General features: G+C 28.5%; 1 protein-coding gene across 2 annotated transcripts; it reads right to left on the bottom strand.

The window, feature by feature from the left end:
• Positions 1-8,517: 8,517 nt before the first annotated feature.
• RAD51B (DNA repair (Rad51) family protein) lies at positions 8,518-13,127 on the bottom strand. Of its 2 annotated transcripts, none has more exons than XM_088496983.1 (13): positions 12,915-13,127; positions 12,584-12,697; positions 12,330-12,482; positions 11,620-11,723; positions 11,463-11,526; positions 11,295-11,350; positions 10,688-10,768; positions 10,501-10,560; positions 10,297-10,388; positions 10,106-10,225; positions 9,324-9,467; positions 8,916-8,944; positions 8,518-8,827 (listed from the first exon to the last, which is right to left on the bottom strand). In XM_088496983.1, exons 1-13 carry the CDS (start codon positions 12,996-12,998, stop codon positions 8,825-8,827), a joined length of 1,104 nt encoding a protein of 367 aa, XP_088353109.1. In that variant the 5' UTR covers positions 12,999-13,127; the 3' UTR covers positions 8,518-8,824. The 2 variants fall into 2 exon arrangements, with proteins under 2 accessions (XP_088353109.1, XP_088353110.1); XM_088496984.1 differs by having other exon boundaries at positions 10,343-10,377; positions 12,915-13,100.
• Between the last annotated feature and the right edge of the window lie 9,229 nt (positions 13,128-22,356).

The raw sequence follows: 22,356 nt of genomic DNA, 5'->3' as shown, positions 1-22,356 counted from the left end.
TCGGTTACCGATTAAATCCTGAATGATCATAATAAAGAGAATATATCGTTTATCTGTTAAAGAATTATGATATTTATTACAACCATTTATATGAGTTAATATTCGTATATGAACTGTAATGACCAAATCATATGTAGAAGGCTAAAAGCATAATTATATCTTGAGTTCTTTCTTAGCTTCTATATATTTTGTTGAAATAATTTTCAGAATTTGGTGATATAGAAAGGTGGTTGATGGAATATTTTCGGGTGTGCGTAGGACCCTAAGTTTATTGCACCCTCCACCTTGCCATATACTATTATATAGCCACCAATATTATTGTGTGTTAATTAATTATAATGGTGTTAGTCAGTTAGTGGAGTTGAACATACATGAACTGGTGAGAGTGCTTGGTTAATTAGTAAAATCTTGACTATATTTTGTGATAGATTCAATCATTCAATTTATATATATTACAAAGCCAGCCAAGCACCACTATATATATATAATTAATGGATGACATTATAGAATAAAGTGATTCTTTTTTTTATATATATTTTAAACTTTAATTATTTTGCACTATCAATATATCATAATATAGAAAGTTTTATGATTAAAAATTTAATTTTCTTATGGAATTTCTATTGACGAAAGAATTAATAAAAAAAGAGCTAGCAGAGAGTACAACAATAGTACACACAACATAGCTATGGATGCATGTCATTGGAATAGTGTGGACCTTCTTTTCAAAACTAGAAAACTAAACCTTAGTGTCCCTCTTCATGAACTTGTGCCTGTGCCAATTTGATAGTAAAAAATAACAAGTAAAAAAAAACATGTTTTGCATGAACCTAAACTGAAACTGCTTTGCAAGTTACACCTTTTGAAAAGTTTTCAAGTATACCGGTACACCAGTATTTCAGTAATTTTTAATCGTTGATCTTAATTATATATATTATATATACTTTTTATAATTAAGATCAACGGTTGAAAATTCTTGAAATACTGATATACCAGTACACTTGAAAATTTTCCTAATTGGTTAAATATAGAAGTATCAATTTGTACATTTGTGTGTGTCCTTTCCGGACTCCAGGTAAAAATTATTGTCTTCAATTTTTTTTTTTTAGAAAAATGACATTTCTTGCTTGATTGGTGGTAAAATATAATAAAGCCTCTCTCATTTTGTGTTATGGTAGTTATTAATTAGTACTTTTGATAGATCAATTCACATACAGTTGCATTAAAATGTTCTTTACTTCAATTGAATGTGTGTATTGTATGTATTGGTCTAATTTCCAAAATGTGTTATTCGTAGTTTAACTATTTTACACAAAAACAGAGTATTATGCAAAGTATATTTATGTTTACTTATTTTGATTTCTGAAAGCTCACCAATGTTTTTGGAGAAATAATTGGCACATGTCTAAGATATCTAATAGTCCATTATACCGTTTTATTTGTGGACCTTTGTGTATTTTTGTGTGTGGACACAATCAGACAATACCCTCCAAATACATCATCACTCACAAGCAAGTGTAGTTCATTCTTGTTTAACTTTTTGCAATGATCTTATACAAGTTTGTTAGCAATATCCCCACGCAAGAAAAGCTTTTTGATTTAATTGAAAAAAAGGTAATAATTGAACAAAAATCAAGTGGCAAGCATGTGCAATTATAAATGGAAATGTTTTAATTTATTAAAAACTTTGTTATGTATGACTAGAGAGGAATCCAATTCAAATAAGATTAGTTGAAGTGGAATAAATTTTGCATACTGGTAATTTAATTTAAACTATAAAAATAATCTTTTTTAAATATTATAGAAATAATAAAAGATAACCTACCAACCAAAGGCATCTATCTATATAATCATGTAACTCCAAGACAAGAAGATAAATTTAGGTATTCGGAGCTGGATTAGTCCACCAAATTAAAACCACATCCCTTTGTTGCAGGGTACCCTCCTAATAAGTTAGTTTGTCAGATTTGTGTTTATAATTTTTTATTATTTTAAAATCACAAATCTAAAAGTTAAATTTGTATACTCATAAAATTTTATTATAAAATTTAACCCTCAAATTTCTTATCTCTACGCTAAAAAAAATTCAGTCTATTTAGAACAGTAAATAACAGATTATGTTTGTCCATTTCTAAAAAAATTAACATTACTATGTTTCAAAGAGTCGTAATAATTAATAGAATTTAACTAATATATATCCTATCTTTTCAAAATTATTAGTAAAAAAAATTTAAGTATTTTATTTTAATAAATATACAAAAAATATATTAAACTTTAAATCTTATTAAAAAATTTAGTAATAATATTAACATACCGTCTAAATCAAATTTTAGTTAATAAGCATTGATTATTTAAATGTACAATGTGAAAGATATTTACTAATTTTGTGGTTATCAAAAAGTAAATTTGCATATTTTATTATGGCAATTGGCAAGAAGGCGTTACCATCTCGAATTCTCGACGAATATAAAATAATGGACTCGGCAAAACGTGCAAGAATACAACTACTATTATGGTTTGGAAAAATGAATAATTTTCATTTTTTTAAGAAATAAGGATTAAGTTTATGAATTGAGTAATCCTAGACATGTGTATTAGGTTTGGGCTTGCTTTTGGATGTGTACCTTGTCGGCAAGATGTACGAGGTTTGAGCTATAGGGGAGACGTGGATGCTTCTTCTCCATTCATGGAAAAGCTTACTTCAACATCTTATCTCGTCGTTTTGTCAAACTTTTCCATTTCTGCCATTATTTTAGTTATAATCATTACTATTATTTTATTCTCTCTCTCATAGGAAGTAGGGTAGTACTTCCGTATTATTTGAATATTTTATTTTTTTGGCCCCTCTCCTTAACCCCAATTATTGGTCTAAGAATCATGTTGTTTATGTGCCTTGTATTATAATAATAATTGATTGATTGATTCCAGTTGTGCCGTGCAAAGTTAGAGAGGTGAAGATAAGGCGCAGTCAGTGTCAACATACCAATAAAAGGAAAGGACACCTGGCATTATTTTCTTTGGATTTGGACACACAATAAAATTTCAAGGATTTTGAGGATCTCGAGTCTCGACTCTCACAACGTTAACCCACCTTTTGTTATTGTTATTATCATGGGATTGTCAATTTTATCAAATTTACACTACTGATAAGTGACCCCCAATTTCTCTTTTATGGGGGACAAATCACAAAACTCAAAAGATACCTCATAATTTTATTTTGGTGAAAAAAAGAAAGGAAACCAAATACTCATGGATGATTAAGATGGCCAAACTACTACAATGAAAGCTATTGTATGAATTGAGATCTCCCCTTTTACTGTTGGTCAAGAATAAATCCTTTATTAGGCAATGATGATCTTCCTAAACTAGATTAGAAAAGAATAAATAAACTATTTGACTCTCACTTATGATTCCTTAAAACCAAAAATTAACAAAGCTAACAATGTTTATTTTTAAGATTTGCCAACAAATTTGAAACAGTATTCTAATAGAATTGTATTAATGCTTTTCAATGCACGTGACAACTAGGCTGCTGAGTGCTGATTGCTGACCTTCATAAATACGGTTTTACCAAAAAACTAATTAAGGATGAAGCCAACTTTAGCTAACTAATTAAAAAACATGTTTGTTTAGGAAAAAAAAAACTCTCACTATTCTAATTTTTTGAATTTTAAAATTAGAAATAAAAGAAAGTTGACTTATATTGTAATTGATTCTTAATTTTTTTTTTCTCATAAATATCATTATTTGGGTGAACCTAACACCATACACAAGCTGCCAACTCATAATATTGTTTTAATTATTCTATCCAACTACAAACTAGAACAGGTGCAGTTGATAGGAGAGAGAAGAGGGGGGGGGGGGAGTATAAAAAAATATTGGAGACTCGGAACATGATCATTTAAAAAAGATCTTCATTTTTATATTTTTATTTTTCTATTACGTCAAATTTCGATCAATTAATTCAAAAAATCAGTTCAATTATAAAGAGTTTTTTATTCTAAAAAAATATTGTTACATTACCGAAGAAGATAGGACGCTTTTTAATGTTTTCGTGAGACAAACAAGGCTTCAGCACATGATTTTTTCCGTGAACCTGAATTTAAAACTGATAAAATAAAATTCTTCAATCACTTGTCAAAGACTAATGACTTCTTTTGTTTGATCAGTACTGCAATACGCGAGTATAAATTTATGTAGGCACAAATTAGAACGTTAAATTTGAAAATGTAAAAAAAACAAAAAAAAAAACAGATAATTATTGAGATCTTTTAATTGAGCAAAGATGTTCAAAGTTAAAATGCTAAACTCGACGCGACACGAAAGTAAAAAAACTTAGTGACTGAATACAGCAAATCTCCAGCTCTCATTTCTGGTTCAGAAGAAAAAAAAAAAAACCCTTAAGTTTTCAATCCATTAAATACAGTGAAAGATTAAGACAAAATTCTTTCCTCTAGAGTGCTTATTGCTTAACTAGCATCATGGAGAGCAAAACCCAAAAAGTAGTTGTGTTGTTAATCGTTAATTCGTTATGAGTCCTTATTAATGCAATTGAAAATTACTAAAGATATTTATCAAATTATGACATGACACTATACTTTGAATTGAATAGCAGTTATGTTCTGAATGCTTCATCCATCAGATTGAACACGTGTTTTTTTTTTTTTTCACCAGAGCTGTTCAAATGAACCTGGTGGTATACTACAGCCCACAGGACTACAGGAGGCATGGCCATTATAATTCTGTTGCCTCATGAAATGTTACTAAACAAACGAAGGCACAAAAGAGACTTCAAAATTTGACAAAGCTTGGGAGTTGGGTCATTCCTCATTTGGAGCTATATTAAATTGTCAATCTAGCATGATTCAGGCCATTCATGTAGCTATCAGGCGGTGTTGGGTTATATAAAACCTAAGAAGAAACAAATTTTGACACGAAAACTTATGCCTACCAGTCTAAAATTTGCGACTGTCTTTTTTAGAATAAATTTCTTTTTCTTATTTTCGATGTTTAATCTCAATCTAAATAAGAAAATGAGTTTGTCCGTCACTCAATCAATCGACATTATCTTAAAAAAAAGTTTGATATGATTAAATGACAAACTAAACGAAGATCGTTTAGTAAACATCATTCGCAATTAAGTTCTGATTTTAAGTCTCTTAGACTATAAAACACAGACACTGAACAAATGGATAATATAAAAATGCTATATATACATGAAAAATCAGTCACTAATTCACTATGAGTATATGTATTATTTAATTTATTTTTATTGTATATTTTTTTATTTCAATATATATTATATACAAGAAGCTGATTTAATAACTAAATTTTGATATACATCTAACATAATTGTAGGTATATATAATATCTTAAAATTTTATTGATATTAGAGTATAAACTTATTTTTAAAAAATATTTTTATTATATACATACTATTTTTAAACTTATTTAAAAAGTATATAACAAAAATAAAGTTAAACACAATGACACAATATTATATATGGATTTGATCAACCGTGTTTAAAAAGGTATTTTTACATTTTATTAAAAACATAAATTAGACACAAGATATACACATTGAAGAAATATCCGATGCGTGTTGTGTCTAAAATTTGGCCAACCCAAACACACAATACACACCTCAACGAAATGTCTATCCTCTGTAATTCTGTTGGAATAAATCTAAAGTAACAGGAAAAATAATTTAGAAAAGTGTTTCTTTTTCTTTTTCCTCTATCCTTAGTTCCTAGGTAGACCTATAAACTACTTAAGGGTAGTAAGACTTTATGTTGAACTAAATAAAACAGAAATGACCGGAAGTAAAACATCGATTTCTGTTATTTAAGGAAGTGGGAAATGCTAAGTGGGAAACAAAAAAAGTTCAGCAGCAGGGGTATTTCTACGAACCTGGCCAAGTGAAATGCACCAAACGTTGGCAACTAACAAAGTACGAAATTAACTAAAGAAAGCGTCATCAGGCGAGGAAATAAAGAAGTATTAAAATGTTGATCATGGGCACTGGATGTGATGCCACTAGTAATATTATAATGAGATTTGAACAAGGTTGTATTCCCTTTAAACTATTTAAGAACATAATATTTCGAGGAGATTAAGATGCCACGTTTATAAATAAACAAAAGCAGCCCAACCATCAGCGCAGAGTCATCAGTACTATAGATTAATTATACTGATGTTTATTTCGGAGATCATTGTACTATTTTTTTAATTCTGACCAAGTCAGGTCGTTTTGCGTGGTACATGATTCACATTTTGCAACCGACATAGGAGCATATAAATTATTAAGGGACACCCAATTTGTCTAAATGAAATCATGTGATTATATTATACGGATAACAAGAAGCAAAAAATAAAAATTGAGTGGAATCTTTGGCTTGTTGTCACAAACACTTTCTCTCGATTAAGAAACCAAAGCTACTAGGTAGTATTCTATATTGTCCTCTTTATCCGTGGACAAGAAACTATGTCCCAAATATTTTAGTGTTATTAAGATTGAAAACGTTCCTTTCCTCGGTTCTTTAGGAAAAGAAAAGCTACTTGTAAGCTGAATCTGGATGGAGTGCATGCCAAGATATTCTTGTTAAAATTTCTGAATCAAACTAGATAGTCTTAAAAAGTTGCATCGTGATTCATATGCGATTCCTAAGATATCAAAGATCAATGTACAGGGTAGATATGGACCTTTGATCTAATCGAGAATCACGTGCTGCACCTTCTAGTTTACTACTACTATATTGGTATTTCCCCTAGGATTGTGTATTTGGGAACTTGATACCTAGCAGTCTTAAATCAGATGGCAATTGATCTTAATAAATAATAATCTATTGCCCAAATGGCAAAATGCTAGCACTAATGGTGACTGAAAGGTGGGTAAATACTATATTATCCTGGATCATGCATATATCCAGTTCTGAATCGAAATCGAAATCGAAAACTTAAATACTAGCTGAAATGGTAACATTAAGATGGATAGAAAGTAGCACTAACATGTTTGAGGGTATCCGTATGACCGTATCTAATACATTATAGGTTCTGACTAAGAAGTAATTACAACAGTAATTATTTGTATTTGTGCAATGAAGATATTGAGAATAAAAATGAAACATCAGAACAATGCATTTTTGAATATTTTAAATTTAGCATGTTTAATCCAATAAAAAAAGGAAAAACTTTTATATTGAATTTCCAGTAATACCCAAAAAGAATTGTAAGTTAAGAGCTTAAGTTGAGGTCTATTGAATTTATAATTTAGTATATGAGTATGAAGTAGTTTGAAAATAAAGGAAATGAATTTTGATTAAAATCATAATATATATCAAGAAAGATAATGTTAACAATTTTTTAACAATTCAATATTGAAACCTGAGTAATGAAGTAAAAAACAGAATCCTACTTTATTAACGATTAGTGACTCCTACACATCAAAAAGCACACACATTACGCCATATAGCTATTAGCTAACCTATAGGGAAACAATCGCAATAATAACAATCCATATGCTAAATGCCATGGACCATGGTATTCAGAAAAAGTAAAGCTGTTTTACCAATTTTTATAAACTTGTGGGTTATTTTCATTTAAAATCCCTTTATCATCTTCTACAGCTGAATATCCATAACCATTTTCTACTTTATACATTTTTTCCAATACAAATATTTCTTCTGTTCAATTTCACTCCATTTTAATATCCCCTAACTAAATCTTGGGTTTGGATATTTTCAATTTACTCGATGTATAGACTATGCTAAATAATATATAGACTGTTATAAAAAGGATTCATTTTTTTTTACAAGAAATAAATTTATGGCAGATACTTTAGAACTAGACTTGTTGAAAGTCCATATTTTATGTTTAAAAATAATTTGATTCCATTGAGCAAGAAATTGATTTCTAACATGATTACCAAATTCTTGACAGGTAACTTCTTGCAAGTTTATAATCTGAGTTTGAATTCTTACGAGTTCATCATCTTAGCTTTTCAAATCGAATTAACTTGCGTAAAAACTCAAATATGAGTAAAGTAAACTCATAAGCTTAATATTTTAATAAAAATTTGTTCGGTAAAACTCAAAGTTTGATATCCTGTGCTACAATATTAGAAATCTAGAATGATCACTTTTAAGAATTGCGATATAAGTCTGAAACGTTTGACCAACTTCATATACATGTCTTCATTAGCAACTATATATTATGGTGCATTGAATATGCTACTTGCAGCTTTATATAAAAGCAGAGTTTCTGCGAGCAATCTAAGAAGTCAACCATTCTTTTTTCTTGGCGAGCCACACTTAAACATGATACCTAAGTTATTAGTCCTAGTTAACTTGACAGGTTAATCATCTAATCACGTTTTCAGTATTTTATAAGACCTATTCCCTAAGGTTGCATTGATGGTCAGTTTATCACAAATTCCTTTGTGAAAAGTATAAAACTAACCATGTCTAAATCTAAGTAAAGAATAAAAATCTACAATATCCGATTTCAGCAGAGCCAAGATTGATAACTGAAGTCATTAAACTTGTTGCGTTGCATTTCTTAGAAATTATCAATTAAAACGAACTCCAAATATTTCGAAATGCTATAAGATAAATTTCACTTATCCACCCCAATTAAACAAACCAAAAACATGAACTAAAATAACCTCAAGTATGAAAGAGTAGTCGATAATATATACACCACAAGCAAGAATTTTATATCAATTAAACCTTGTAAATTAACACAAAAAACAAATAAAAATAAAACTAACCTTGTAATGTCTTGGAGAAAGGGATTAATTGAGCAGGTTAAGGCAACTAGTCTACATTCACTGAAAAATGAAGAAGGATATAGGTATAACTAAATCAAGTGACATGACATACACTAAGATACAACCGACTGATCATTTGGAACCTTACCCATTCAGAATTGAACAAAGCTTTTTGGCCTGCATATTTGCATGAAAATTTGAATTTTGGTAAGTAATTATTTGAGATTTAATCAATTAAAGCAGATAAAGGAGAACTTAAATCCTAGGGAAAAAGTGTAACTTAAAAATTGCAATACTCAGCATAATTATTAGAATCTTGAGAAAACTAACTTCAGCAATGCTTTGACCTATGACTATATCTTATTTACATGCAGGGAGACAATTTAGACATCATGTTCAGCACATCAATCCATGTAAAACTTCCTCCAGAACGAGAAAACTTTTTTCATGGGAATAAAGCTTATTTTTGAGTTCCACACTTCCACTTCATATTTTTTACTCACTTAAAATGAATTCAGCAGGGCCTAACAGATTAATAGGAAGCTCAATGACAAACCTTGGCAGTGGATAGTGTTTATTTCTGATCCTTTCATCTCTATCCCATCATCATCCAGAAGAACCAACCCTGATGAAGTTATGTTAAAAGGGAAAGCCAAAGGAGGAGAAATCGGAGATTTTGCTAACTTGATAAATCTTTGACCTGCAAGAAAATGAGCTTCTAGAATTTAAATTTGTATGACAACAATCACATATTGCAATATTCAAATGGTGACTGACATATTTTGTTAGAATATTATCGATCATGTGTTTCTTGAGCCAGGTTATATTGTGTTAGTAAGGTTAGTGCTATGCATCACAGTCATTCAGACTTTTGAGTAAGATATAGTTATCTTGTACTCCAATCCTATCTCTCATTGCCCTTTTCATCTAATTGCTAAAAGTTTATCAGACCTTTGTAATTTTCAAGTTCAAATCACGTGTGAAGTTTCTAGCCAAAACTTATGAGAATTTTAACTGAGTATAGAGACATTCAATGAACATTCATGCACAAAATTCTTCTTTTACAAACAGAAGGGCAGATTACAAACCAGTATTGATTTCTTACTTCTTCCTCTTTTGGCTAAAATAATAGGAAATTGTAAGTCATCAAATAAAAAAATATACAATAGATGCTTGAAAGTTGGAATATTGATCTGGAAGTCATAACCATAACTTGAACTTATTATCCCTACTCATATCCCAATAATTTGATTCATGCTGAGGAGCCATCTACATGCATTTGTTACAGAAAAATGCTTTCGAAAATCAAGTGAGCACATCTACAAAAACACAGCCAACCTGATCTGGCCTCAAGTACAAGACGGATGGTCACAGCATGAGCCCAGTTAATGCCCAGAGCAGCAACAAGATGAGAATCATATGCAGCACGATCTTCTTTTTTTATAGAGTGGCTTCGTACTGCTTAGAAGGGATAGTTATATGTCAATATAGGAGTTGAAAGTCTCCAAAAGATAGTTTGTCCATCATACCTTGAAAGGAAAACGTAAGAGGTTCATCACCAATTTGAGATCTTACTTGATTTGTCACTACTATTGGAATTCGTGAAAATTCTGCAAGTGACCTAGAGACATGCATAATCAGTACAGCCTCAGAGGAATTATTGCATTACAATCTCTCTTCAGAATAATATCATACATGTAACAAGAAAGATCGTATTGGTTCATGGTTCTTACTTGATAAAAGAAACATGCCAACCCAATGCTTGTTGTCTAGAAGCTCCACAATCATGCTCACTGGATAGAAAAACCAACCAATTTCTATGCATGAGACATCCATGAAGAGGAGAACACTATATACTTAAAATTTTGATGAGAATATTTGATTCCATTGTTCACATTATTGTCCAAAAGTCAGTCTCACCCTAAAACAAGGGCAGCCATGCTATCAATGATGAGCAACTTCACTTGTTTCTGGAGGAGTGATACTTGGACATGGTGCAAACTGGTAGCATCAACACATCACACAGTACATAAACAATTTAACAGGAGCAATAAGATATGGCAGACCAATTTGCAAAATAACTAAAAAATAATATTGTGGATCAACCCACACGGTATCAGGCTTTCACCTTTGATCCTTTTGATTGTGTGTTCATGATCACTAAGCCTTGTTGTGCAATCATGAACGGACCAATCAGAATGATCAGAGGAATTTTCAGTCTTCCGTGAAGGTTAATCATGAACACCAGACCCTTCTGAACGAGGTCTAAGCTAATAGTAAAACTACTTAGATGCACAAACCCTGTCTAAATTTCTTTGTTTTTTGTCCTTAATGAGAGCTTTGTATTTGTTATGTCATCGTGACCTTCCTCTACTGTTCAGTCTTCTCCAAACTATTGCATAATCTCTTTAAGACTACACAGGTTTCTTTGTACATGAACAATCATCAGTATGTTTCTTTTCTTTAAATTCACTACTCCGGCACCTAAAATTGAACATCCTTGCTAAAGTCTTAAGGAAATTCACACCTCTCAGTGAACTCAGAAAGTGATGTGGGACGCAGAATAACGATTCTACCAGCCATCTGCAATAACTCAAGCAAAGATAATTTTCATCAGGCTCATAGAGATTATCAAGTTCAATTGGGATGAAAACGTAGTCCAGATAAGAAAAAGAGAAAGAAATAACCAGCATACCTCCTGTGCCATTCCTTTCTTGAGAAATATTTCAGGAAAATTCTCTATTCCAATCTGTATCAACCTGGAAAAAAACAATGAAATTCACAGATAAAGAATTCTGCATTTTATTCATATGATTCAGGGCAGCTAGACAGAGCTCATGTGCTTCAAATACCTTGTTGAACTAAATTTGGATTCAACATCAATATATATGACACGCCCATCTAAGCCTCCACAATTTTCCGGCAAAGATGCCAGCAGGGAGAGCTTCAAGCAAAACTGCAAATAAAAATTCACCCATCCGATTAACAATAACTGGAAAAACAATACTTTTACAAGCCGGTGGAATTGCTGAAAGCATGTAGATGCCCATATCCATATGCATAACCCCAAGAATATAACAAAGGACATGCGATACACATCTTTTCTTATAACTTAGAATAGGCACCAGATTATAATATAATGCAGGTGCTCTTTCATATGATGAAAGCATTTCCAATGGACAAAACTTCAGTCAACTTGTACAAGTGCTACAGAAAGGAGCTAAACAGATAGTGGGAGTTGAGGCAATGATTGAATTGAGCTGTATAATGGTAAATCACAACTATGCAGAGAGTTGTATGATTGTATTTATGTTTTTATACAGTATATAAGTTATATGTTCATAACTAACTGATTAGCTATAACCTAGCTTGGCAAACAAACATGTCTCACTCTGGAAAGCTCTTTCTTTTGGTACAAAAGTCTTGGCCGATCCAACAATGACAATTTAGAATAAATAAATTCATACACACTAATGAAGTCACTTATGGATATGGATATCCTGACATTGATAAAGCAGGTAAACAAACAAATAATTAAGCCCTAGAAACCCTAATAATGTACCTGCGTTTTGCCAATTCCAGCAGGACCAACCAACTCTGTCACAACACCAAAGGGTATGCCGCCACACAAGGCCTCATCTAATCCTCTCAAACGAGTTGGAAGATGACCGGCCGATCTCTCATCGCGCACTCGCTGCTCCATCAGAAGCAATGCCTAACACAATATCCACCAGTTTTTCAACAAATTGAAGAAAAATTCGTGTAAAATAATTATTAAAAAAGAAATCTAAAGGGAAAATGAGCAGCTAGGAGTACAGTTTGACAAGGCGGACAAACAACTTCACTGATATGTGCCATTGCAGATTTTACTTCTGCCATCCCAACGTCCAATTGTTCCATCAACTCAAATTCAGTCAGAGACAATGCATCCTGCAATTTATTTATTAATTAGTTACTTATTTAATTAATAATAATAACGGAGAATAGGAAATGGAGGACCTCGATTCTAGTGAAGGGGAACCGAAAGAGCTTGAAGCTAACAGAACTAAAGAATGATGTAAATTAGTTGTTCTACGAAAACAGAATCTGAAGAGAGAGAGAGAGAGAGAGAGAGAGAGAGAGAGAGAGAGAGAGAGAGAGAGAGAACCTTGGCGGTGATGATGTTGCGAGCAGTGAAGATGTTAGCAATGGAATTTGGCAATCCCATCTGCTTGATGAGCTTGTTCGCCATCTTTCACTCCTTCACTCTCTGCTCCTTCCCGCCAAAACCACAAGCCTCTTTTCCGGCCGCAAAAACTGAAAATCAAATATTTCGCCACTGCTGCCTGCCATGGATAAATGAGAACAAAAAAGAGGGTTCACTAATATATATTATTTTTAAAAAATATATATATTAGCGAATAGTCTAATAGCATAGATTTTTTATTCGATAAATTTTTTATTAATTTTATTATAAAAATTTAAATTTAAAAGATTATTAAAAATATTATTTAAAAAAAATAAATCAATTTATCTCACAAAAATAAATAAATATTAAAGATTTTTAAAATAATAAAAATTAATTAAAAATTAAAATATTCGATTTAAAATTTGTTAGAATTAATTTAGGTGTTTGTTCATATTTTAAGTTTTTAACGGTTTAAAAAATGTCACCATATTTTATTTTTTGATAATATGTATAAAATCTGAAATTTATCATTTTTTAGGTCTTGAAATTCAAACTTCTTTTTTTGTTATGGAAATTCAAACTTTGCTATCTATATAGGCCGTAGGTCTGTAATATTATAAAGTTTTTTTTTTGTCTTTTCGATCGGAAGAAACTTTACCCTTAAAATATTTTTTTCCTTCGATCTTCGGGTATTGATTTTTACATTTTGTCTATATATGAACCTCGTAGATATAGTAGTTATTTATTTATTTTTGGAATCGTAATAGGTTTTTCTTTCAAGCTCTCATTGGTTAAGAAGTCAACCCTCTATTTATTTTTCTGAAAGTATGACCGATTCCAACTTTCCACTCTCTGGTGAGTAAATCTGCAATCTTCCTCACAATAGTTTCAGGTGCTTAGTAATAATGTCCGGATTTTTTAGAAGTTCAACCACGAAGTTGGAGTTAGTTTTTAGAATAATTTTCCCGAAATCTAATTCTCATGTTTTTAGGCCATAAAAGATGCTCTATAGTTATTTTTACTCTCATACGAATATTATGAGGCTAGTTTAATTATAGACAATACACGTTCTTTTTCGTGTTTTTTTTTTTTTTTTTTTTTGGGGTGAGTAGTTCTTTTTCATGTAATCATTGCTTTTTTGTCATCCTCTCTTTTGGATTTAGAATTGTTTGATATTTTATTTGACCCATAGAAAGCAGTAATTTTTTTTTTCTTAAAATATCTTCTAATTCTTTATTGCGGATAAAACAGTATAACTTAGAAGTAGAATATTGGTGAATTACAACATCAACATGTAATAGTTCTTTTGTTTTTAATTATTTGGTATATATTTTTGAACATATATTTTGTTTTTGGACACACCAATGGGACAAAGTCCAAAGAAATTACAAACTGTAATATTGGTTATTGGATATCATCAACATCATGACGATAACGTATCCACACCTTTTTCTTTGTTGGGCCTTGGCCCTTCCGTGTATAAAAAGGGGTTAGGACCTCCTGCAAAACGTTTCTAATCCTTAGAACTTATGTCAATGTGTTTATTTATGGATTGGCTCATTTGAATATTTTTGTTGTTGTTCCTCATGACACCAATCTTTAGAATTTTTGTTCTTTTGCATCAACTATTGTGACTAATTAATAACATCTGTGCAAGACCAAGTTATCAAGTTAACAGATATGTTAGTCTGAGTTCTCCTGAAATTGTACTCTACTAAAAAGTTTGGTCATTTGTAATTTATTAATTTTTAAATTAGATAATCTCAAAAATTAAAGTTATAAAAAAATTGACGATTTTAAAGAGAGAACTACTCTTACAATTTTAATGTATTTATTTATTTAAACATATAAAAATTTTAATATATCTCAAAATATTAAAATGATACTTATACTAAACATATTGTGGAGAGCCAATATACCTTACTATGCTCAATAGTGAAATATTTCAGATTAAAACATTAGTATATAATCCTTGTAACTCACAACACTAAGGCAATCACACTATCTTGGAGTTAATACTTTGTGGTTTATATGACTTTATTCACAATTTCACATAAACACCGCGCACAGCATCCAGTTGGTGTTGTCATGAACAACAACAACAAAAATATTCAAATGAGCCAATCCATAAATAAACACTGACATTAGTTCTAAGGATTAGAATGTTATGCAGGAGGTCCTAATGCCTTTTGGTACATGGAAGGGCCAAGGCCCAACAAAGAAAAAGGTTTGGGTACGTTATTGTCATGATGGTGATGATATCCAATATTACAGTTTGTAATTTCTTTGGACTTAGTCCCATTGGTGTGTCCAAAAACAAAATATATGTTCAAAAATATATACCAAATAATTAAAAACAAAAGAACTATTACATGTTGTAATTCATCAATATTCTACTTCTAAATTATACTGTTTATGTCTATGATTGGGGTTGTCCAATTCACTTGACTAAAAAAAATTATACTGTTTTATCCACAATTGATCTTTAATCTATTGAAATAGAAGATACTTTAAGGAAAAAAAAAATTACTGTTTTCTCTGGGTCAAATAAAATATCAAACAATTCTAAATCCAAAAGAGAGAGTGACAAAAGCAATGATAACATGAAAAAGAACTACTCACAAAAAAAAAAAAAACATAAAAAAGAACTTGTATTGTCTATAATTGAACTAACCTCATAATATTCGTATGAGAGTAAATATAACTATAGAGCGTCTTTTTATGGCCCAAAAACAACATGAGAATTAGATATCGAAAAAATTATCCTAAAACCTAACTCCAACTTCGTGGTTGAACTTCTCAAAAATACGGGCATTATTACTAAGCACCTGGAACTATTGTGAGGAAGATTGCGAATTTACTCCCTAGAGAGTGGACAGTTGGAATCGGTCATAGTTTCAGAAAAATAAATTAGAGGGTTGCCTACTAATTAACCAATGAGAGCTTGAAGGCTGAACTAAAAAATAAAAACAAGGAAAACCTATTACGATTCCAAAAAGAAGTAAATAACTACTATATCTAGCAGGTTCATATATAGACAAAATGTAAAAATCAATACCCGAAGATCGAAGGGAAAAAAGATTTAAGGATAAAGTTTCTTCCGATAAAATAAAATAAATAAAAAAAAACTAATGTTACAGACCTACAGCCTATATAAATAAAGTTTGAATTTCTATAACACAAAAAGAAGTTTGAATTTCAAGTGACCCAAAGAAAGATAAATTCCAGATTATATAAATATTATCTAAAAATAAAATATGGTGACATTTTTTAAACTGTTAGAACAAACACCTAAATTAATTCTAACAAATTTTAAATCGAATATTTTAATTTTTAATTAATTTTTATTATTTTAAAAATCTTTAATATTTATTTATTTTTGTGAGACAAATTGATTTATTATTTTTTTAAATAATATTTTTAATAATATTTTAAATTTAAATTTTTATAATTAAATTAATTAAAAATTTATCGAATAAAAAATCTATGCTATTAGACTATTCGCTAATATATATTTTTTAAAAATAATATATATTAGTGAACCCTCTTTTTTTTCTCATTTATCCATCGCAGGCAGCAGTGGCGAAATATTTGATTTTCAGTTTTTGCCGCCGGAAAAGAGGCTTGTGGTTTTGGCGGGAAGGAGCAGAGAGAGGCAGAGAGAGTGAAGGAGCGAAAGATCAAAGATGGCGAACAAGCTCATCAAGCAGATGGGATTGTCAAATTCCATTGCTAACATCTTCACTGCTCGCAACATCATTAGAGTAAATATATCAGCACATAATTAAATTAACCTTTAAAAAATAATATATAAGATATCAATTTGATTATTAAACTCACATTCAAAAATAATTTTAGCTTATTCTAATATATATTTTTATACTAAACTAATTTTAATTACGGCAAACAAATTAATTGATATATTTTTTTCAATTAAATTATAATAACTAGAGATCAGAAACAAATCAAAACTAACAAACCCACCAAAATTAAATGACATTTTTGAAGACAACCATTTACGGATTTTTAATATATGGACGCAAATGAAAAGGACTACCAAAAAATAAGAAGCTGTAATCCACTTAACTCAAAATATATGCTATTGTTTTCTAAATTGCTAGTTCAATATTCAGAGCTTCTACGGAAAATTGAGTTAACACATGTATTGAGTTTTTTCAAAATTGCATTCTAGGGAAAAGTTAAAAGCTGGTTGTGATTCATTAGATAGAGTTTTTGTTTTTGTTCTTTTGCCTAAACTATTACAACTAATTAATGACACTAAGTTGATACATGTGTTAGTCAAATTCTCTTAAAATTATATTCTACTAAAAAGTTCAAAGTCTTTTTATCATTTATTAGATCCAAATTTTTGTTTTTAAAAATAATTAATGACACCTGTACAAAATTAAATTAACACATATCAGTCCAATTTTCTGAACTGTATTTCACCAAAAAATTCAGTCTTTTATAATTTATTAGATCATCATAGTTTTTATTTTTTATTCCTTTACATAAACCACTATCACTAACTAGTGACACGTGTATAAAATTAAGTTAACACGTGTCAATCCATCTATACTTTACTGAAAAATTTAAAGTCTTTTGTAATTCATTAGAGCTTTTATTTTTTATTCTTGTGTATAAACTACTATGACCGAAGTGACACGAGTACAACACTGAGTGTTAACCACTATCACTAACTAGTGACACGTGTATAAAATAAAGTTAACACGTGTCAATCCATCTATATTTCACTGAAAAATTTAAAGTCTTTTGTAATTCATTAGAACTTTTATTTTTTATTCTTGTGTATAAACTACTATGACTGAAGTGACTAGAGTACAAAACTAAGTTAACACGTGTCAGTCTATCTGTATTCTACTGAAAAATTCAAAGTCTTTTATAATTTATTAAATTATTAGAGTTTTTATTGAGTTTTTTTTTAATTGTATTTCATCAAAATACTCAATCTTTTGTAATTTATTAGAGTTTTTATTTCTTATTCTTTTGTTTAAACCACTATGACTAACTAGTGACATGTGTAGAAAACAAAATTAACATGTATCAGTCCAATTTTTTCAAAATTTTATTCCACTGAAAAATTTAAAATCTCTTGTGATTCATTAGTTATCAGATTGGATAATCTCAACGATTAAAGTCATCAAAATAGACAATTTTAAAGGAAAAAAAATGCTCTCAAAGTTTTAATGTATTTATTTATTTAAATATAAAAAATTTAATATATCTAAAAAGGTTAAAATGACACTTATACAGTTACACTAAATATATTGTAGAGAGTTAATACATTTTATTATGCTCCATTGTAAAATATTTTTTTGCTAAAGCATTTCATATTAGTGTGTATTTAGTTTGTTAGTTATTTGGTACATTAGAGTTTGAATTATCATAATTTTATAATATTAATTTTATATTAAAATTAATTTTAATAAAATAAATATTATCTAAATAATAATAATAATTAAAATAATTTTTAGATAAATAATTACTAAAAAAAATATGAGATTAAATTATAATGTTATCTTTTGATGCATGGTTAATTTTTTTTATATTTTCTTAGTATTTTTTTATATAATAATTTGTTTGAGTATTTTTAGTATTTTTTTTAATACGCTGTAATTTTTTACTATTATTGTTATTTATGATTAATTTTTTATTTAATTTATTCTATCTAATAAAATTAATAAATCATATTATAAAAAATATAATAATAATAATAAATATAATACACAAGAATTATAATTATAAAAATGTACAATATCAAATTAAAAAAATATAAAACAATAAATAATAAAAATGATAAAATTAGTAGGAAGAAAATAAATTTTTAAAGTTTAATGATTGAACGTTAATTAATGAAAACAAAAGTCATATTTTTTGCTTATGGTAAATCATGAATTTGAGTACAAATTTATATTTACGTTCATAAGAAAAGATGATCAAACAAAAAATTAAAACTTTTAAAAAATTTGAATATACTTTTTTATGTTTCAACCACCAAATCATATATACCACCATAAGGCAATCACACTATCTCGAAGTTACTATTTGCTTTGTAGATTTGGGATTTATATGCTATTCCTATCAATTTTCAGAATTTTTGTTTTTTGTTCTTTTGCATAAACCATTGTGACTAATTGATAACACTCATGTAAGACTATCTTAGAGTTACAACTTGTGTTGCGAATTTGCAGTTTATATAAGAGTTTTTTTTTTACATAAACTATTGTGACTAATCAATGACACCCGTGCAAGACTATTTATCTTAGAGTTACTACTTGTATTTGCAGATTTACAAATCTGTAGTTTATATGCTACTATTTTTTAAGTTTTGAGCTTCTGTCAATCTTCAGAGTTTTTGTTTTTATTCTTTTGCATAAACTATTGTGACTACTTAATAACACCTGTGCAATACTATTTTGGAATTACTCCTTGTGTTGCGGTTGATATATTACTATTTTCCAAATTTTAAGTTTCTACCAATTTTTTTTTTTATAAACTATGGTGACTTATTAACTATACTCGTGCAAGACTAAGGTATCAGATTAACACATGTATCAGCTGAGTTCTCAAAAAGTATCAAGTTAATACATGTATCTGCTGAATTTTTTTGAACGGAGTCACTCAGATAAAGACGACTAAAACGTCTTTTTTTAAAGATATTTTCTATTAATTAAAATTTAACACATATAATCGATTAAACCGTGTTATTTTTGTTAAAATTAGGTCAAACAAATTAATTTGATCGAAAAAATAGTGAATCAAATCTTGAACTGATCTAAATTAATATTTTTTTTATAAAAAAAGACTATAATATCTTTATTATATAAAATGACTAAAATACTCCTATTATATATATATATATATATATATATATATATTAATTTTGAGAATTCTAAATTCTAACCCTTTACTTTTCTGCCATCATAGGATTAGAATTTATAGTTTTCAAATATATATAAAAGTAATATTATATATCCAAATTTTTTTTATGAACCAAGTCCAACGAAACTAAACAATAAAATTTAGAATAATGCTAACCATAACTGATTTTTGTTATGTTAAACCAACTTGGTTGAATTTGGTTAATAGAAAAATTTGGACGTGTAGTATTATTTATAAGATAAAAGTATTTTTTTGTTTATTTATTTATTATGTGAAAAATATATTTTTTAAAAAAAACATGTAAATTGTAGCTTCTCAAAATAGATATTTTTTTCTAGTGCTTTTATTTTTTATTATTAGAAATTTGTTAAATATACTAAAAAATAAAAAAATTAATTTTTTATTAAAAAAATTTTTTTTATCGATTTAATAATGCTAGTTAATAAACACCAAGTAGGATACCAGTAAAAAAGTAAAAAGATAGAGTGAAGACTCTGATATATAAATGTTGTGCATCTTGCCGGATTAAACTACTAATTAATTAATTATGGTTCATTACATTAGTGAACTCATTAATTTGAAGGAAAGTATTTAATCATAGTGCTCAACCGCTAGAAACTGTTATAATTTGAAGATTTAACTGAAACATCTAATAATTATGACTAGAAAATAGGTTAAATTAAATACACATTTAAAATTATCAATGACAAACATGTTTTGTTTATTTATTTATTGTTAATTAAGAGTAAACTATAGTACAACATGTCTATGATAATCTTATGTGGTATGTATTATTTATGAGAACACTTGATAAAAGAAATTTAAAAGAAAACTAAAAGAAGAAAAATATATCTACCATCCTCAATAGAAGTGTTCAAATATAAACCAATTTAAATTAAATCGCATTCAATTTAATTCAAATAAAAAATTAATTAAAATTATACTAATTCGGATTTGATTGGATTCTATTTTTGTAAACTGTTGGATCGGATCGGATTTTGGATTTATTTTTCATAATCCGATCTAATCCAATCTAAACCGCATAATGTGTTATAATATTATTACTTTATTATTATATTTATAATTATACTTATAAGTTATAATATGTTCAATTTGTTATACATTTTTATATTATTCATGTATTATAATTATTTAATAAATATTTTGTGTTCAAAATATAATTTATTTATTTATTTTAACTAACCTATAATTTTATTTTTGTTATTATGTTATTATTGACTTTTTAAGATATTGTTAAAATTTGTTATATCATTGTTGATTATTTAAAATGTGATGTTGAGACTTATTATATATATTTAACTTTTTCTAATTTACAAAACCGCAAATTTAATCCAATATAAACTGCTTAAAATTAGATCGAATTAGTTTTTTTTTTAAATCATCCAATTTAAACTGCTATCACAAATAAATTTAGTATTTAAATCAAGCGAATTTTTTATTCAAACCAATCAAAACCAAACCACAACACTGTATCTTTACGTTTTTACAGTTCAAAAGACAAGTAAAAGTACATCTTACTTGTTCAATAAACACTTTTAATTATTTCACATCATCATCACTAATGAGCAAAACCCTTCGTATTATTAGTATCTACATATTTGCTTGTTTACTTGATGCTGGAAACATATATTCCACATAAGCTTTCAAGGTTGTGGTTTCTAAATTAAATAACAAGGGTAAAAGTTAGAATTGCGGCAGTTTCTCCATTGTTTGAACTTAGTCGCAAATTAAAGAAGCTAAGTGGTGCTTACTTCGTAACTCTAAAGAAGCTGCCAAGCTTGGCTTATTAGTTATTAGGAAACAGTAGTACTAGAAGACTAGTATATTTTATGATTTATAATAATTGATTAATTATTATTAATATTTTAATAATATAAAATTACATTTAATAATATAAAATTATATATTTTTTTATAATTCTGACTAAATTTTAAATTTTTAACAAAAATATTGACTTTTGAGACTTTTTCATATTCTTATTAGTATATTTGAGAATTAATTTATGAATATTTTACTACTAGGAAAGTCGCTTAGTTCTTCTAGAAATTAGAATTAATTCATCTATCTTAATTAGCCATTATAATGCAACAAATTAAAATAAAACATACTCCCATATCTTGACATGAGGCATCACGCGACACTCTCTAATTCCAGTTTTAACCTCATCTACTTGGTCTATCATAAATTCATAATAATTTATCCTATTTAAACAGTACTAAATATATATCATCAAAAACTTAACCATGATTGTTGTTTAGATATATCCTTATGTAACATGATATTGACATCTTTATAATTAATTGAAAAAGAGAAATTAAAGTGTACATGAAAAAGTGAAAGGAATTACCTTAACCTCACCACGTACTCATAAGAAAAAATATATAAAATAATGTGTATGTGTATGTGTGTCACTTTCACGTTTAACCCCCTAATTTTCTCTCATTCAATAAATAAAAAAATATAATATATGCAGATAAATATCCCTACCATTTCTCTT

Source organism: Arachis ipaensis, chromosome B8, assembly GCF_059453495.1.
Source record: "Arachis ipaensis isolate K30076 ecotype BB chromosome B8, ASM5945349v1, whole genome shotgun sequence".
NCBI lineage: Eukaryota > Viridiplantae > Streptophyta > Magnoliopsida > Fabales > Fabaceae > Arachis > Arachis ipaensis.
The sequence above is the reverse complement of the archived record's forward strand: the minus strand, read 5'-3'. Positions and strand labels throughout refer to the sequence as shown.

Excerpts from the sequence above, each read along its gene's own strand:
- RAD51B (XM_088496983.1), bottom strand. The coding sequence starts at position 12,998 with ATGGCGAACAAGCTCATCAAGCAGATGGGATTGCCAAATTCCATTGCT. Across the intron at positions 11,724-12,329 it reads CTGGAATTGGCAAAACGCAG|TTTTGCTTGAAGCTCTCCCT; the intron begins GTACATTATTAG and ends TTTTATTTGCAG. Across the intron at positions 11,351-11,462 it reads AGAAAGGAATGGCACAGGAG|ATGGCTGGTAGAATCGTTAT; the intron begins GTATGCTGGTTA and ends GAGTTATTGCAG.